The 18,861-nt window shown below is 36.6% G+C and overlaps 1 protein-coding gene across 9 annotated transcripts in view; it reads left to right on the top strand.

The window, feature by feature from the left end:
- CNOT4 (CCR4-NOT transcription complex subunit 4) overlaps positions 1-18,861 on the top strand; it is an 82,291-nt gene that overhangs the window by 44,621 nt on the left and 18,809 nt on the right. For 7 of the 9 annotated variants that reach the window (XM_026076094.1, XM_026076089.1, XM_026076096.1 and 4 more), the window contains 8 exons: positions 125-322; positions 3,186-3,272; positions 3,796-3,897; positions 5,142-5,267; positions 9,751-9,875; positions 13,538-13,693; positions 16,341-16,398; positions 16,687-16,936. In XM_026076094.1, the coding sequence (XP_025931879.1) occupies positions 125-322; positions 3,186-3,272; positions 3,796-3,897; positions 5,142-5,267; positions 9,751-9,875; positions 13,538-13,693; positions 16,341-16,398; positions 16,687-16,936 (1,102 nt within the window). The remainder of the gene's footprint in view (positions 1-124; positions 323-3,185; positions 3,273-3,795; positions 3,898-5,141; positions 5,268-9,750; positions 9,876-13,537; positions 13,694-16,340; positions 16,399-16,686; positions 16,937-18,861) is intronic. The other 2 variants (XM_026076095.1, XM_026076097.1) reach the window with 1 other exon arrangement.

The following is an 18,861-nucleotide window of genomic DNA, read 5'->3' as shown; positions in this document are numbered from 1 at the left end:
AACAATCAGAACAGGATAACATAGGAAGGAAATTTATGCATTACAACATCAGGATTAATGGTTTTTAAATGTATTCTCAATGTTTCTCAACTGGGTTGTTTTTAATGATATTTATTATATTTAGCCATACCCAGAAGATCCAGCAGTGTACAAACCACTCTCCCAGGAAGAGCTGCAAAGGATAAAAAATGAAAAGAAACAGAAACAAAATGAGAGGAAACAGAAGATATCAGAGAACCGCAAACACTTGGCCAGTGTACGAGTTGTACAGAAGAACCTTGTCTTTGTGGTAGGGCTATCTCAGCGCCTAGCAGATCCAGAGGTGAGCACTTCGTACCTGCAGATCTTGCTCTTAACTTACTGTCAGGGAACCATGGGAACGTCCTTGTGCCCATGCTTGCATCTATCTAATGGGAGCTTTCAAAAAGCTCCCTGATGCTGAGGCCTGCTTCCCTTAAGGGAACTATTCAGCTTCCTCCTCCAAAATAACCTCGATAGATGTTTGCTTTTGAGAGTACAACTGCTGTATCCTTTGTTAAGGAAAGTGTTCTTAGCATTTGTCAAAAATGGCTTGTTTTTAGCCTAAAATGAGTTTAAGAATTTCTAGGTATTTTCCTGTGCTGGATCTGCTGGCACTACACAGTTGTGTCATGGACCACCTATTCTAAAACGGGAGCTGGGTCAGATTATAAAGAACAAATATGAAAGTGTAGCACAAAGCTGTAAGGACAAAAGAAAAAAGCCAAGACGCACAATGAAGTGTAACTAGGAAGGAGCATAACAGTAATGTCACTCGAGGGGGGGGAAAAAAAAAATATGAGGAGAACCTGGAAAAGGGTTGACTCAATACCCTACCTAATCAAAAAGAAGCTTTTAATTTGAGAAAAATTACTTAAAATGTTCTCTTTACTTCTATCATCAGAGTCAACTGCAGATAGCTAATGGAATTAACACTAATAAGTAAGAGTACCTTCAGCTAGAATATGGAAGGAATGATCTACAGGATAAGATGCGTGTCTTAAACTACTCTGTCAGGTTAAATTCATCTGATTAGTCTAAAACTGTCTGGAGAAGTCTCAAATAAAAGTGGCTCTTTTTGTAGACTCTCTGAGTATGGGTGGCATTTTGATAGACTGGAAAAGAACAAATGTAAAAGCTGCATTTTGTGTAGAGGAGGGAAAAAGGTGGGGGGGGGGAAAGTGGAGGGAAGAGAAAAATCAACCTTAAACTGATATGGCTTGTAACACTTCAATTTCTATAAGAATATAGCAACAAATTAATCTGCTGTATTTGCAACTGTCAGCATTGTCTTGATGCTATTTATTACTGCAAAATCTATTCAGTTTCTCTTCATGACCAGATAAGAGGATTTGTGAATAGGAGAAGTAATATATACAGTTAAAATTTATTTTTTAACCTCAGTGCCACACTGAATACTTCAAGTAATTACCAGTGGTTTATTGGTGTAGTAAGTGGGGGTTGTACTAGGTTTGGTGGTAGTCAATATTCTTACTGACATACCAGAAGATAATGTGTACTTACTGAATTTTGCATATAGCACCAAGATGAGTTTTTCTTTTTTTAAAAAAAGACGACCTTCAAAAAATCTAGCCTGTACAAGAGAGAGGCCAAAAAAAAGTAGGGCTCAATATAGACAAGTTTAGGTTTCCCACTTAAGCAGGATAAAACTGCTGTATAAATAAAGGTCATTTGGAAGGAGAGATTGGCTGCTATTTACTCTTTTTGAAAAGAGATCTGTGGATTGTATTGGAGTCCAGATGAATTTACTTATGTTGATGTGCAATTGGGGGGGGGGGGGAAGACCTGAAGGCCATGCTGCCAGCTATTGTCAGGAGTATAGTCTGTAAGATTATACTGATTATACAGATAATATTATATTATAAATAAGATTATACAGATCTGTAATCTGTAAGACACTTGAAGAAATTCTTCTCCTTTACTCAGAATTGTCAGTCTCCTCTGGATGGGTGCCCAAAGGTGGACGCAATATCTTTCAGGAAGGTGTAGATCAATGGAAGGGTATTCAGAAGACTTTACTGAGAATGACTGGTTATCTAGAAAACATGCCCTGTAGTCCTACAAAACATTCCAAATATGATTAGCGTTGTTAGATCTTGAAGACATGGATGTTCCCTCAAGGAGGGAGAGGAGGTGGCTGGTAGAGTCTTGGATCAATACAGTTCTACTGTATTATCCAGTCTTAATCTGAAGATGGAGCTGGGGAAACAAATCTTTCTTTTTACTCTCTAATTATTGTTCAGAACCAGAAATACCCTTTGCTTATCTCGCTTCAGTCTTAATAGTTGGTTCTTCTGCACATCCTTTCAGCATGGGATAGAGAAATAACAGCTTTTAGTACCACGTATAAGATATATTGGCAAGTCCATTGTCACACATGTAGCCATTATTCAAAGTTGCTTAATATGCTAGAGATGTTCCTGCTTTGCATGGGATCCCTAAATGGTGTGTTACCGCTAACTGATGCGATGAAGAGCAGGACAGGAGTATTTCTCCTCAGAGATATGATATCTACTCATTCATTTCAGTGCAGTGTTGATTCTGAAATATCTCTTCTCTTGCCCCTTGGAAGTATTGTATATTGTCTTCCTATACTTCATCTCTAGTCTTCTATACATTTAAAGATGTCTCAAGCTAACCAGTTTATTCTTTTCCCTTCAAGGTTAGGGCAAGTGAGTCAGAATTGAGCATTTTGTTTTTAATGATTAATATATGTGAATGCAAGCTTAAAGTTCTTTTAAAGTTGGGATGAATGTGGGTTTTTTTGTTTGGTTGGTTTTTTAGCTATTTTATAATTTGAGGGGGGGGAAGCATATACAGGAATATTTCATATTGAGTAGGTTCTATCTTGCTATAGTACAGTTTAGATGATCTGGATCCCCAAAGAAACTTAAATACAACATAAAGTGTGAAATAGCTCTAATTCTAGTTCTTTATTGCAGTGGCAACATAAATTCATATTTTAAATAACAATCTTTTTCATTGGAGAACAGATCTACATCTACATGCTCTCCTCCTTTTTTTAGAAAAGACCTGTTTTTATTAGAGGTCCTGGTTGCATAGTTACATAGAACAATGATAAATATAGTCCCCTATGAATTGCAGTTAGTCTCCCAGTATACCACTTTAACTGTCTTCTCTTGTAGGTTTTGAAACGACCAGAATATTTTGGGAAGTTTGGTAAAATACACAAAGTTGTCATTAATAACAGCACATCATATGCAGGCTCACAGGTAAGTCTGTAGAGGCTCTTATGATTTCATTCCTTTAGGGAAAGTATGGTTTGGAGTGGATCTGGGCTCCCTATTTCTGATTAAGCAGTGGGTTAAAGGACTAAAAAGAAAAAATACAATTTTGCAGAAATCAGATTACTGTAAGTAACTGAGCCATTGCCTACCAGACTCTCAAAGTTTGGTTGCAAAATACAGAGAGCAGATAGAAAAGTTAAAAAGCAGGAGATAGGATGAGAACCTTCAAACAAGCAGCAGTATAGCATTTATTTGCTATTTTCCATTTCAAGGTACAAAACACCTTTTAATTATTGAGTATATTTAGAGCTTTAAGCAACACTTTGTTTCTTCTTTTTCACATTCTTCATGCATCACATCTAAATTTTTATGAAATTTACTGTTTTTGTCACTTTTCCTTTTAAAAACGTCTAGTCTTGAATATAGCAATTTAGGAAATGAGTTGCTATACAAAAAGCTTAATATTCCGGTCTTTCTGGAAAAAAAAATCAGTATGTTTTCTTTCTAGGGTCCAAGTGCCAGTGCATATGTAACCTACATCCGGTCAGAAGATGCTCTCAGAGCCATACAGTGTGTCAATAATGTGGTGGTAGATGGCAGAACACTTAAGGTGGTAATATTTTTACATTCTCATCTATATGTGCTAGCACACTAATATCAGTGCATATTGTAAAATTTTATTTCTGTAGATATGTTCTTGTGAACAAAAATGTCCAGTTGAGCGAGTTACTGATTTTTGACCCATTTTCTTAGCATTAATTGTGACATTGAAGTTTAGTGAGCTTCCAGCTGGCCGGGAGTTGGCAAATAACTTCTTAAAAGCAATAGCAGAGAGAGATTCCTCCCTTCCCCCTTTGCCACATGGGATCTTTTGCTGTGTAACTTAGAACCATGGTGTGAAAACCTGATACTTGTTTTTACAGAACATTTCTGTGATCCAAACACATGGAGTGCGATTAAAGAGGAATGTACTTCTGCAGTGATCTTGGTGGCATTACTTGAGCTTTATGTTTCTCATCCTCCAGACTTTCTAGCATGTTAATGTCCTATGGACCATGCTCCCAAAGCATTCCTGTAGTAGTAAATCTGTCATTGTCTCAAGCATCCTATCTTCTTTCAGGTTAGGAGAAATAGACTGTTCCAAAAATAAAGCCCAGGTCTATTATGTAGAGGCATAAAATTAACTATGCCATGAAACCTAGTCTTGTCTTTTCTTTTCTTTTTTTTTTAAATGTGCTTCACTTCGTTATTAAACTGAATCCCCCCCCCCCCCAGCAGCTTCCTTTCACTTCATTTGCTCTATAATATATGGAAAACCAATGGGACTTGTTCTGTGCTCAGCCATTTTAAAATCCATGCTGTGATTCTACAGGACTTTTAAAAAGTAGTTAAAACAAACAAACCTCTCAAAAGCTCTATGGGAAAATTAAGTATTACATTTTGATAACAGGTATGAAGGCTGACTTGGCCAAATGGTGGCTATAGAAAATTATCTGACTAATGCTAATTTCCTGACCTTACTACCAAATATTAACTGGACTAATGTAATACAAACTCATAATTACTTTGTTCAGTTTCTTCTGACTATGAATGCAAATATTTACTGAGTCTCTTTTTGGCATTTATTTAGATTAGAATTTACTTCTATTCTCATCTAATTATCTAATCGTTGAGCATATATATGGATTTCTTGTAAACTGACTTTCTAGTTAATTTGTATCAAAAATTCATTATGATGAAACTCCAATCTTGAGGAGGAATAATTTTTTTGGAAATATGTTTCTTATTTTCCTGTAGTGTAAATGGGACTCTTGATTTCTTGTACTTAATTCAGCTGATTTTTCCATTCTTCAGGCATCATTAGGTACAACAAAATACTGCAGTTATTTTCTAAAGAATATGCAGTGTCCAAAGCCAGACTGCATGTATCTACACGAGCTGGGAGATGAAGCAGCCAGTTTCACAAAAGAGGAAATGCAGGTAGGTGTAAAGAATGAGAAACACATGAATGAAATGTAGCACATACGTATTTTCCTGTATATAATTTAGCCAAATATTAGCATAATGTAATCTGCCATTGACTATTGTGGAAAAAATGAATTTTGAGTTACAAAAGGTGCTTCACCAATTGGATATTGGAAGTGAGTAGTTAGTTAAAATTTTCATTGGACTGCTTTTAAAGGCTGAAAAGGAGTCCACTGAATGTTGGAGCATTAAAAGGATTGAGATAAACTCTTAACCAAGAATTCAAATAACCTAGAGTTTGTCCTTTTTTCATACTGGTGCAAGGTAACATACATTATTTTAAATCTCAATGAAAGAGTAATGCAAACTTAGGTTTTCCTGCAGGTTTTATGAATATGATCAGTTTTCATGGCTTAACTAATATATGGTGATATGAGCACGTGTCTAAATTCTAATACCTTTTTTAGCCTGTGAAAGGTATAGAAAAGATTTGAATCATAACATTGAGGGTAACTGTAACAGAGCTTAATACTGCTGTAAAGTAGTTTACAGTTGTCTCATCAGCAAAATCCTTATTTAGAGTAGGGAAGCAAGTAAATTGATAGCTTAACTGCCTTAAAGATGGGGTGTTCTGAAAAACTGTCTTTTGAGTCTGAGTCTGTCTGTCTACATAGAGGGTACTGTAAAGCTTTCAAACGCAGTCTCGAGTATGTCAATTTTGTATCCATGCTATAAAATACTTGCATGCGGTCTGTCCGTGAAGCAGGTGGGCCTCACCCCCAGTGCTAGCGCAAATGTTGTATAAGTAGATTTTACTTCAGTTATGCTAGGCTGTTCTAAACCAGAGAATAAGGAAAAATATCTGTATCTATTAAACATTTTTTCCATAGATAGCAGTTATTTCTGAGGGTTTCAGCTAGATTTTCATACAATAAAAAGCACCCTACCCTATTAGGAATAGTCCCTGTAGTATATTTTATGCCTCGGATAATGGCAGTAGGAGATGAAGTTCAAAGAACATATGCAAACCTGGATACTTTCTGCAGTTCATTTCCCTGTATTTCTCTCACTGTTTAGAGTTGTTGTATTATGCTTGTTTGAGGGTATGTTCCTGCTTAGGCTTTCTAGTTTCTTATGGAGCTGTCAGCCATGAATTTATTTAATCCTTTTTGAACCTGTTGATACTGGTTACTCCACAGCCTTTTGTGGCAGCAAGTTCCAGAACTTCACTAGCTGTTTTATAAAGTACTTTTTTTCAGCTGTTATAAACTAATCTCCAGTTTTGTCAAATGTCCCCTAAGTTTAGCACTGTAGTACTTGGTGAATAAAGGTTTTGCTTTCAGCTTATCCATTACCTTTGTGATGCTATAAAACTTGATCTTGCCTTCCTCATCTGCCTTCTCTCCAAATTGTAAAGTTTCTGGGCTTTAAATTTTATTTTTGTGAAGCAGTTGCTTCATCCCTGTGATCATTTTAGTTGCCCTGTTCTGTATCTTCTCTAACTCCACTGGGTCCTCCTTGAGATGCAGAAACCAGACTAAATGCACATCACACTCAAGATGTGGGAACAACAAAGTTTCATATAGCAGTCCTCTTGGTTGGTAGGGGGAGTATTGTTGGTGTGTGTGTTGTTGTGTCCCCCCCCCCCCCCCCCCCCCCCCAAATTGTAACATCCAGTTCAGAGGTTAGCAGTGCTGGCATTATTTTTTCCCCAGATGTGTTACCTTATGTTTGTTTATGGTGAAACTCGTTTGCCACCTTTTTGCCCATTAGTTGAGTTTTATGAGGTTCTCTTGGAGCTCCTGGTTATCAGCATGGCTGTTCACTACCCAAAGTAGCTTAGCATTGTCAGTGAACAGAATTTGCTGTTCTCTTCTTTTTCCTGCTCACTGATGGTGTCTTGTGAAACTGATCCCAGTCATCAGTCCTGATTTTCTTCTGCGTCTGGAAGAGTGACCAGTAAGCACTACCTTTGTCTTTGAACTGGCTTCAATCTATAGAACCACCTTTCCTCTAATCCCAGGGCAACTTCTTTAATAATCTTTAGTGTGAAACCTTGTCAAAAAAAATTTCGTTGATCCTCTCTATCCATATGCTTACTGACACCATTGTGAAATTCCAGTAGGTTAGTGAAGTAGGATTTCCCTTTACAGAAGGCATGCAGGCTCATTCCCAACAGATTGCATTTATCCATGTACTACTTTTTTTTTCTTTAAGATTAGACATTATCATTTTGCAAGGGATGGAAGTTGAACTCAGTCTGTTGTTGTTCTTGGGATCCCTTCAACAGCCTTTTTACAGAAGACAGTTACACCAGCAATATGCAAGTCCTCTGCCACAGCTGTCAGTTAAAACTGACAGGTTATATACCTTGGCCAGCAGTTCTGCAATTTCACATTTTAGTTTCTTCATAACTCTTGAGTGGGTGATACTTGATCTTGGTGACTTAAATGAATCTTCCTTTCCTGTACTTTATTATATTTGTTAAACTTTTTTTAACTTTCTTGGAAATCATTGGGAATTACACAGCTATGAAAGAGTTCTGTGAACTCAAAGGCATCAGCTTTCTGAGGTTTTGGTTACTGTCAGTGGATTTACATGTCCATTTAATGAGAATGGTTGTTCATTGTCTGTTTGTTGTCACAGATGTTATGGTTCTGTCTCTAAAACAAAATGTTTTGTTAGTGGATAAACTTTCTTTCTAGGTTCCATAATTGTTGATAGAGCTAAACATTGTGACAAACTGAAAAGAATTGGTAGAACTTCAGAAGTCTCTGAAAGTGAAGTTGGGAATTTAGATAAGACAGGTAGGAGATAGTGGGATGATTTGTTTTCCTAGGTTTGGCCTCTGGATTGATTCTTATAAATAAAACATGGTTTCCTACGAATTCCTACGAAGAATTTGAATCTTGTTTCTTCTTTCTCACATTCACATGACAGGTAAATGAACTTAGGGCTGGCCTGACATCCCTGAACAACCAGAGCTCAGTCTCTTGCCATTGAAGTCTTAAGCAAGCTTGAGAGATCAAGGAAGGTTTCTTCTTACTCAGCTGCTTAAATGTCTGTAGTGTAGACCCCTGTATCTGAGCTAGTTATTTATATTCTCTTTATAGCAAGTGGAGAAAGGCATTTCTAGGTTTCAGTGTATCTCCTAAAATCTTTGTGTAGATGAACCACACTCTAGAAGTTCATCTTTTTTTTCTACTGTAGGTAGTAGTTTGGGTGTAGACATTTACAAAGTTGGGTAAGAACGAACCTACTCCAAATGTTTCAGTGCCCTTTTAGGGGTATGAGAGTAGGTTAAGTACATAGAAAAGACATGTTCAGAATTGACCAGTAACAGAAAACTGGAGACTTAAGTACCAAAATACTTGAGATGTTTAGTGTTTGACTGACTTGGAGTATTTACTAAGTGGGATATGGAATTGCTGTACTAAAGGAGCCCATAAAGGCCATTTCCTTTATCAGTGGTTTTGTTTGAAATGGGAAGTATTCCTGCTTAAATTGGAAAAATATATATATTCTCTCTCTCTCTAGATATAGATATACAATGTAGTATTTTATTCATATATTTTATATGTAAGTATATAAAGTATTACAATTCAAGAGAATACCCGTTATATTAGAACATACACTATTTTATGTTGCATTTTACTCAAAAATATTAAAATGCCTAACTTGCAAATAATATTTCTTAACTTCGAGTGGTATAACGACCTACAAAAAATGTGAATGTTCATCTTGAATTTCTGTCATGTAAAATGTTGGGGGGTATGGACTTTATTTTAAATCTATTAAATAGAATATTATTTATTTTAAAAGAATATTTAAATATTCTTTTAAATAATTGAAGAATTGAATTATTAAGAATTGAAATATTCTTTTAATTATTCTTTTAAATTATTTAAAAGAATTATTAGTTACTGCTTGGAATACATTCCTTGTCACATGGTAGTTCACACTTGCACCACCTCCAATGTTTTTATTAAGCCTGTATAGTTCCCACATGTAAATCATTCTATACCCTGGGTTGTAAGAGAGACTGTTTTTCCTCTTTCCCTTCTCCTGAAAAGGTTAATATAATTGATATATAGAATGAAGACTGTACACTTGCTGTGGAGATTTAGGCACTTTTGATTTAGATGGTACTATTGTGAAGTTTTTTATTAGAACTGGAGAGCAAGTTCTAATAAGGTTGCAACTATTTTCTGCTTTAGAAGCCTCAAAAGAAAAGTTATAAATTGGTAAATCCATCTGAGTGATTTCTGATGCAAGCTTTAGGTTCCTTGAGATCATATTAATGCTGAGATTGAGAAGCACTCTCTTGAGGTTTCACTCAGGAGTGACCTCTGAAGTTGTTAGAATTAACTACTAAGCTTTGCGAGATTTTGTATCTATCTGTAATTTTTATATATAATATATAAAATAAATATTGTGTGTGTGTATATAAAAACAAAAAACCCCTAAGACCTAATTCATTCAGTTTCTCTTTCCCTAGGCGGGTAAGCACCAGGAATATGAACAGAAACTACTGCAAGAACTATACAAACTAAACCCCAACTTTCTCCAATTATCTACGGGTACAGTTGACAAGAACAAGAATAAAGTGTCAGCACTGCAGAGGTATGATGCATAAGTACTGATGCTGGACTGCCTGGCAAAGCTTTTCTTCTGGTTATTCCTGCAGAAAACATTCTTCCTATTGCATCCCCAAACTTGCCTACACTAGTCTAGTGCATGTTAACATGATAAACCCAGATATCAGCTGTCTCCATTCAGCTGAAGTATGCACCACTTGGTTCTAATACTGACTCAGTGTGAGTCTTGTTTGGTGGATAAATTCCTTTCTGCTGTGTGCGTTTGGATTCACCAAGTCAGAATGGGGTATTTTTCTTCTGAAAGAAGACCTTGTATTTCATATTTGCATCAATACATGTTGTAGTATTTATTGAAGAACAGAAATCACCTTTTTTGGTATGGTGTCTGTTGTGACAAATGCAGTCTATACTGTCACAACTGGGACACGTTACTATCTTGACAGATGCTTTTTATTGTGTGTTTATATCATGATTTCAAGTGCAGTCTTGACATTAAGTGTAAAGACCTTGGAAACTAGAAGTAAAATAATCACACTTTCTTTTTCCTGTTGTGTGGTTAAGAATTCACAAGATGTGAATTGAAGACTTCCTGCCTTTGAGTAAACTGAAACGGTATAGCTTTCATGATATGTTTTAATTGCAGATATTGCTTCTCATTACTGCTTTCTATTGAATTAGTCTTTTATCCAGTAAGTTGTGAAAAGGTTGCTGTCCATAGGAGTACACTTTAGGCTTTCATTTATCCTTGTACGATTGATCAGTCCTTCTGTGAATTGTCTGCTCAAACATTAAATTTGAGATAAAGAAATAAAAGCTGCTAATTACTTACTCTCCTCCTTTTTATGGGATTTTCATAATGAGAAGGGCAGGATAGATTGTAAAAGTTAGTTTTCACTTGCATGCTTTGGCTTTGTAATCAGGACCTGTGTTGTGGGCCAGTTTACTGAACTTTCAGATAGTGGTTTGTCATCGGTGGTATCACTGCATAACATCTTAGGAAGAAAGTGGATACGATATCTAAAATATTGCCAAGGGAGCTTGAGGATATAAAATCTAATTTCCAGAATTGGAATCCAGCTAGGTGTACTCGGATTATCCTCCTTTACTTTTACAGGAAGTGTCATATGATCTTTTTGACTGCAAGTGGTCAGGGCTTCCAGTTTGGCCTTTTCTGAAGGGCTGTGCCACATCTTGTTATGTCTTGGGCACTGGTTCAGTATTGACTTGGAAGGAAGAGAGCTACGCGTAAAGCGAACACACCACTTAGTGCATCGTTTGAGTGTTGATTTATTTTATGTTCGAAGTCTGAACTAATCTTAATTTGAAACCTAATTAGATTCTAACAAAACAAATGACACCAGAGAGGAAAGAATGCTCCATCTGAAACTGCAGCAAGCATTTAAGCCTTCAGAAAGCAATTATGAGTTGGAGCTTGGCCAATCTGTGGTGCTAACATTTTGGCACTTGTGGGGAGGGGGAAAAAATGGCATTTACTCCAGGCTGCAAGTGGTTTGGAGTTAATTTCACTTGTCACCTCAACAGAGCATCACCACTGCATCGAATTTGCTCTTTACTAAGCGCTAGGCATCATCTTTTGGGTAGCAAAGTCTATTTCTTCTTGCAGCTGGGATTTTGAAATGTTTCTTTAAGTCCTATCTGATGAGCGCTATGTGTAGCTGGAGAGCTGGTGTGTGTGTGTGTGGCTGCTCTTCACAACTTCCTACCCCATCAATTCCTCTTTTGTCTGATTCACTGATAAATCAGCCTGGCGGTTTGTCAGAGAGCCTCTGACAGTTTTGTGGTCACCTGTGTTTCTGGGGTGTCGGATTTCAGTTTTACTTTGGAATCAAGCAGAAGTTGAGTTCTAAATAAAAGGTGTCTATTATTAAATATCCAAAAATAGAACAATTTCTTACTTTGTATAAATGCTTTTTCCCATTTCCGTTCTAATTTGAAAGGTCATATTCACAGAACTTCTCTTTTGATGCTAAAGGCAAATGTTGAAAAATTCCCCCAGTGCCTCTTTGAATGTGTGTGCATATCTCTTGGTATGTCACTTGATAGTAATAGTGCCTGCTTTCTCTTAAAATTAGGGGTGTAGTCCACATTTAAATCATAGTTCGTTTGATAAGATGGATCAAGCTCTTTTCTGAGTTTTTTTCCTGAAGAATCAAAATGAATGCTTTCTTATGCTAGAAGTAGGAACTCTTATGCTCCTGCTGGCCTTTTAGAGACCAGCCCTTTTGGAAACTTTGTATATTAAAAAAAAAAAAAAAAAAAAAAATCGGATGCAACACTGACTTTTACCTGTGAAATTTTAAAGTTAATTTTAGTATATACAGATGACTTGCACTGCAACGGACATAATTTGGGATATTTAAAATAAACTTGTTAACAGATTGGAAAGGCTTGTATTCAGATTGTGGCTGGTTTTTTTGCGGGGAGCGATGTTGAATGAATGACCTGACACATCATGACATAATGTGTCTTCATTCATTGATGCTTGTATCTTATCAACTCACTATCTCTAACTTATTTCAAATGCATACAGAGTGAAGATGGAATCTGGAAATCAAAGCTTTCATTTGTGTATACATTACGTAGGTGTTATCTGAGAGCAGGTGGAGGCAGAATAGCAAATCTTAAAATCCTAACTGAGATTTGAGGATATCTAGTAATATCAATTTTTTCTGAATAGGAAGCATTCTTATTGCTATAAATAGTTGTAGGAAATTTCCTGATTCTGACTGGTAAATTATTAAATTTACCTAGAGAGGTAGAACAAATTTTGGGCCATGTAATAAGTACATACTACCTATAAAACTTTTTTGAAAGCTTGTTCCTTTCGAAGGCAGCACTTGAACACTAGAAAATAGCATACCAATTGAAGCAGATGAAAGTCTAAAGTTAAAAGGGGAAAAATGGAGAAAATTAAAACAAACTTTTGTAGTAAGATTGTAGGGCTAGTGGATGACAATATATTTAAATGCATTTGGTTATGGATGGTATTTCAACTGGCTTCAATTTGTCTAAAATGTAACTCTTCAGCAGTAATTTCTGCTTTGAGTCCTCTCGAACTTCTCTTGCAGATCAGATGTGCTCTCTGAAATGAAACTTAACCTTATTTTATAATAAGGGAAGTAATTATGGTTTTAAACTAAAAGTGAAATGAGCAATAGCTTGAATAAACAATGTGCTGGTCTGGCTGGTTTCATGGTCTGTTGGTGATGCTATGGACTCCTGTGCAGGCAGCAAATCTGTTGAGCAGGGCCTGATATGGCCTGGAATATAAAAGATTTTCAATAAATAGGTGGTTTAGTTCAGGTATTTAAAAGTTTCATAAACCATATGGGATAAAGCCAATAATTTTAGATAAAATGTATATAGGTTTTGGTACCTGAAGCTGTCAGTGGATTTTTCTAATTGGACAAGTATGGACTTTGGCAGTGCACCTATCAGTTCAGTGAAGAATATGGAGAGTTCTGCCCAGTCTTTTCTCTCCCCTCCTTCCCCCTCTGATTTATCTTTTTTTGGTCATCACCATTTAAAATCTGAGAAATAATATCCATATAAATCTGTTCTTACAGATTGTCTGGCACACGGATTCATTTCCTCAGTGCTTACAATATTTAAAAACACTTTCTTCATAACTTGAACTCTTCTTTTTTTACTCTTGCCTTTTTCCAGACCCAACAGTAATAACAAAGATGCCTGGCCATCATTACAGAGTTCAAGTAAATCAGCCAACGGTTTAACAGTGGAGCACAGGAAAACGCCTCCTATATTAGAAAATGGCACAGACCCAGAACACATGACTCCAGATGGTGCAGACTCAGATTTCGGGTAATTGTGCTGCCTTTTATACTTCAGATAGCTTGCTTTCTCTCTCACTGATTGGTGTGGAGGGAATGATTCTCCAGTTTCTCTGGTTGGAGAGCTGGATTCAGATCCTGATCAGGTCACTAAAAAGTCTAGGCTTAGTCTAGCCTGTGTCAAAAAGACTGATTGACAGATTGTGCAGGAGAATCCTAACAATAAATTAGTAAGTGATGGTACAGGTAAGGGCTGAGGGGAATTGAAGAATCATTTTGTCAAAAGCTTATACAGCTGCCCACAACAGGGCATGATCCAAGCCAGAACTAAACCCTTCATTTCCATGCAGAACTTCCCACAAAAATAACACACTAGTTGCTGTGTTCCAGGAGGCTTGTCACTTGGAAAAGCCTCAAGAGCAAGAAGCTAAATGCTAGGCTGAATATGTGTCATCTCTTTACAGCAGTGTGTTCTAGAAACCCAACTGCAGAGGTAAGGGCTTCCTAATTACCACTCATAGCAGAAACAACAGGGCAGCAGATCAACTGAGACCTCTTTGTGCAGGGGAGGCAATTCATCTGCTTGCAGTAAAGTCCTTATTGCTAACCAGTTTTTTTTCCCTCTTTTGGTGCCCTCCTTGACTAGAATTGGTGTTCTCTTCCATCATAAGCATCACTGGCAGTTTCGATGGTAGTCTGCAGCCATATTACTCTGTTTCTGTTGGACCCCTTAGGTAATATCTGTTGGGCTCATTTAGAGGTTGGATGGGAAAATGCCAAGTTAAACTATAATATTTCAAGAAGTAGTGTTGCTGATCTTCATTTTAAATCAATATTGAACCGATGCATTAACATTGTGGTAAAGAGTGCTGTTGAAAGTGGTACTTTCTTGTTAGACTTAATAGTCCCACTGAGGCGTGATTAGAGATCCTATGGTTGCATCTCAGTGATGGCATGTAGCTTTCTTTGTCTCCTTTCTGGAAAGAATATACTAAATTTATGTAAAAATGCTGTAACCAATGGATAATGAATCTAGTTCATTCTTGAGGGCTGGAAGCCCATCTGACAATCGAAGGGTCCTTAAGTAAGTTCAAGTATAATAAGCATTGTCTTTCACAACACTGCAGTTTGAAGCTGTGTCTTTGTCAGTGGCCTTGTAGAGCTGATGTTCCAGTTGCTTCTTTTCCCAGTGAAAGTGATTGTTTAGTGAAGAGTCTACAACAAAATTCTTTGTGCTGTAGCTATTTGGGAATTATTAACGTGCAGCGGTTTGTTCTGAGTGGAATAACCTTCTTGATCCTGTTCAGCCACTGAGTAGAAAGTCGTTATAAATCTTTTCTGGAGTAGTGCTTGTTTGCAAATATATTCCTGATTTTTTTGTTTTTAAATCATAAGTATATTTTAAAGTACTAGAACTGCAATTATCTTTCGGAGATACCAACTCAACTAGTGCTCTTTTGCACAAAAATTGTCTTCATTGAAGGGTAACTTTTATAGCGCTTCTTTAGAATGGAGAAGAATTAATTCTGCTGAGTTTAGGTTCTAATTATTCTGGGCTGTGGAGAACAAATATGGAGGGAGAAGGCTTTTGAGTTTTGAACCGTGATAAGTGGCTCTGCAGAATTTAAGGGGTGCTTGAAAACAAGGTGTTGGTAGGATCTGAAGTCTGCACCCAGTGTAAAAACAACAACAACAATCACATGTCTGTATTTGTTTTGTACTAACAGAATATGCCTGTAATTTGACTTGTATCACATTCTGACTAAATCAAACTTAATTCATAATTTTCAGCTTCTGTATGTAGAAGGACTGGGCTTTCAGGCTATACAGTCTGATACTTGTGCATACCACTTCTTATGAGTAGATAAAATGAAAGCACCTATAGGTTGTAAAGCAGAGGTTTTCATCTGAACTGAAGCTAGCACTGTTTTTTAGTAGAGAATTTAGCAGAACGAAAGCTGCTCACGAACGCCTGTCGCTCTCGAACCCTGAGATGTGCCATTCCAGCTGAGTCACGCTCATTCCCAGTGAACAGTTTTCTGAAGTATTTTTCTGTTGTTTCTCATCTTTATTCTCTTTGTTTGCTCTCTGGTTTTTATGCCATGTTTTTTCCTCTGTTTTTCCCCCTTTTGTCATCCCGAAAGTCTGTTCTCTCGCTTTAGAACAAATTTCTGCTAGTTAAAGCTTGAAGGCTGGTGGGAACCTTGACTTCCTACCAGGACAGGCTGGTTAATTTAATCTCTTATCTCTCCCCAGATTTATTTAGGATGTGTATGGGAATTGAGAACTTGGATAGCTAGGAAACAAATCTGTTTCCAAATTTCTCTCCAACAATAGAACAGATGGAGCTGACTACAAATGGAATACTGCCATAGTACAAGAATCCTGTTTTTTGAAATAACATAGAACTACTTTGAACATGTTTTAAACTTTCCTTTTGTTCCTTAACAGGACAGTCAACAAGCAGAATGGAGAGTAGGGGGTAAAAAGATTATAATATATGGCAAATGATTGGAGTGCTCATGATTTAAATCAATCTCATAAGTGGACTTTTTTCCTTCTTAGTTCCTGAAAATTAATTTTGTTTTATTTTCAAGACATTTATATTACTAAAAAACAATTGTTCACTTTGGATACTTGAGTGTCTTACTGACTTTTTTCCCCTCCCACTTTTCTAGCCCTATCGACAAACCTTCAGATTCCCTCAGTATAGGAAACGGTGACAGCTCTCAGCAGGTAAGACATAAAGATAAAGGCTATGAAAGTATGAACTGAGTTTGGCTAAGGGCCTGATACAACTTGTAGTTTGAGAAGCAATTACTTTCAGAAGAAAATCATAATTTTGAACAAAACTGCAAAATGCTGCTTCTAGTTGATTTGATGTTAAACATTGTATGGAGATATATATTAATTAAACTAATTGCAGCCAAAAGTTTTGAGGAAATCTTTTAACTGTAGTAGTGAAGAATATTTTAAGTATAATCATTCATGTCCTAACTGTCTCTTTCTCTCCTTTGCCCATAGATAACAAACAGTGACACACCTTCACCACCACCTGGTTTATCAAAACCTAATCCAGTCATACCCATCAGTTCATCTAATCACAGTGCACGGTCCCCTTTTGAAGGGGCTGTAACAGAATCACAGTCGCTCTTCTCTGACAACTTCCGGCACCCCAACCCCATCCCAAGTGGGCTCCCTCCATTCCCCAGTTCTCCACAGACTTCCAATGACTGGCCCACAGCACCAGAACCACAGAGCCTCTTCACATCAGGTAGGGGGGACCTTTGATTACTTTGCTAGATGTTGCTGCTGTTGTAACTGATGTCCAAAATTGTGTGGAACCAAAAACTGCAGGATTTACTTCATTTTGCTTCTTTTCCCTCTTCGCAAATGATTAAATGTGTCCCTAAGCTATAGATGAATTGCAGTGACATAAGGGTTTCTTCTGAGAAAAACTACAGTTTTCCAACTGTCTAGATTTATATATTATAAGATTATTTTATAAGAGTGTCTATTCTAGTTTTCTAGTATTCTTTGTAGTGTTTTTTCTAGTATTTTCTAGTATTCTGGTTTTTTTTTCTTAGCTAACTGTCTTCATAAATAATAGGACAAGTGACAAGTATGCTTAATGTTAACATTTCAGGTTTCTTCTGGGGATGAGGACAATATGTGATGTCAGTATATGTTGGTGTAATCTGTATTATCTGCAATTCCAACATCAAAATTGTGCAGTGATATTTAACATTTTCTATATCATCCTGCATAGTTATGCGAAGCTGCCTAACTTTTATCTTTCTGAAGTGAAAGAAATAGTAGAAATACAGTTAATTGCAGCAAGTGAAGGATACCTGTGTTCTCCAGTTATTTTGCTATGAAATATCACTTCATATGAATGAAACTGTTTTAGGTGCATTTATATGCTCTTGGGAATGGCTAACAGTATTTAGGAGCTCACAAATCATAAATCTGAGACACGTTAGAAAATTAAGTGAAATGATACAGATAATAAATAGAATCCAGTGATAACTTTGGGATACAGTTCTTTACTTAGTGGTTAATCTTCTTTTGATGCTTATCTCCCTTCTGGATGTGATAATCCTGTTTGTAAATAATATTCATTACTAAGGAAACTACCTGCTGCTGAGGTACTATACACATTGATTTTGTGAGGATTAAGCACCAGTGAGAGACAACTTCCAGATGGTAGAGATCTTGTTTATTTCATAATTAATATCAAATGTATCATTGCTATTTAAATCAGAATATGAAGGATATTTTTATCTTTGTTTAGCAGCTCTTTTCATTCTAAAATCCATGATTAGACACTAAATTGGAAGTATAGATTTGTTCTCTGAGAGAGGATTCTCTGAGCATAATTTCAGCTTTTTTAAAGTGGTAATCAAGGTTCCCTACCAGCAGAGGGAGTAAATGTTATAAGTGATACCACCTTGTAGTCATCATTTTTATCTACTGTGGTCGTGAAGAAAAATACTGTGAAGTTAGAACCAGTATCCATTGAACCTGAGTTAAGTAACTTAAATAGTTTAATGGAACAAACTAGGAATTGAAACTGTAAGCAAGGTAGCTTGTTTTTGCAACACGGTCTCAAAATACTTAACAGCATCTTGTAATACAGTTTGTTACTTCCTTTTTATCAAGGTGTGTACTTCACACATGTCTTCATAACAATAGGCAGTTTTTATCACTGCTCGGAAGTCTATAAAAGTATAAGAGGGAGCATCTTTTTCCCCCTCCTACCATTTTTTGCACAGCAGAGCTGAAGCACAGTGTTAATACTGAAATCAAAATAACTAACAGAATAACAACGTTCTTTAAACTATGAATTTCTGCTTAGTCACACTTCCGTTGAGGAATATGGGTATAAAGAATGTTTTAAACAAGTGTTTGTCTATTGGTTTCTTTCTACTCTCTGCTATTACTGAGAACACTTAGTTGAAAAAGGCTTTTTGCAGTCTAGGCTCTGAGCAATTCTGTATTAAAAATACTAGTTCCAGCACTTTAAGTAGTTTGATCTGTGAAAATGGAGGCCCTAGCTGATGAATAAGGTGCCCCTTTGGGCACATGATCCTTTGGGGAATGTGTAGAGAAGTATTATATGAAAGATAACTGGTAACACAGATTCAATTCCATTGAGGCTGAAAATCTTGTATGGATGATTACTTTCTAATTCTTGTT

Source organism: Apteryx rowi, unplaced genomic scaffold (genome assembly GCF_003343035.1).
Source record: "Apteryx rowi isolate R43461 unplaced genomic scaffold, aptRow1 scaffold_426, whole genome shotgun sequence".
NCBI classification, from domain to species: Eukaryota; Metazoa; Chordata; class Aves; order Apterygiformes; family Apterygidae; genus Apteryx; species Apteryx rowi.
This window is presented reverse-complemented; position numbering and strand designations above follow the sequence as displayed.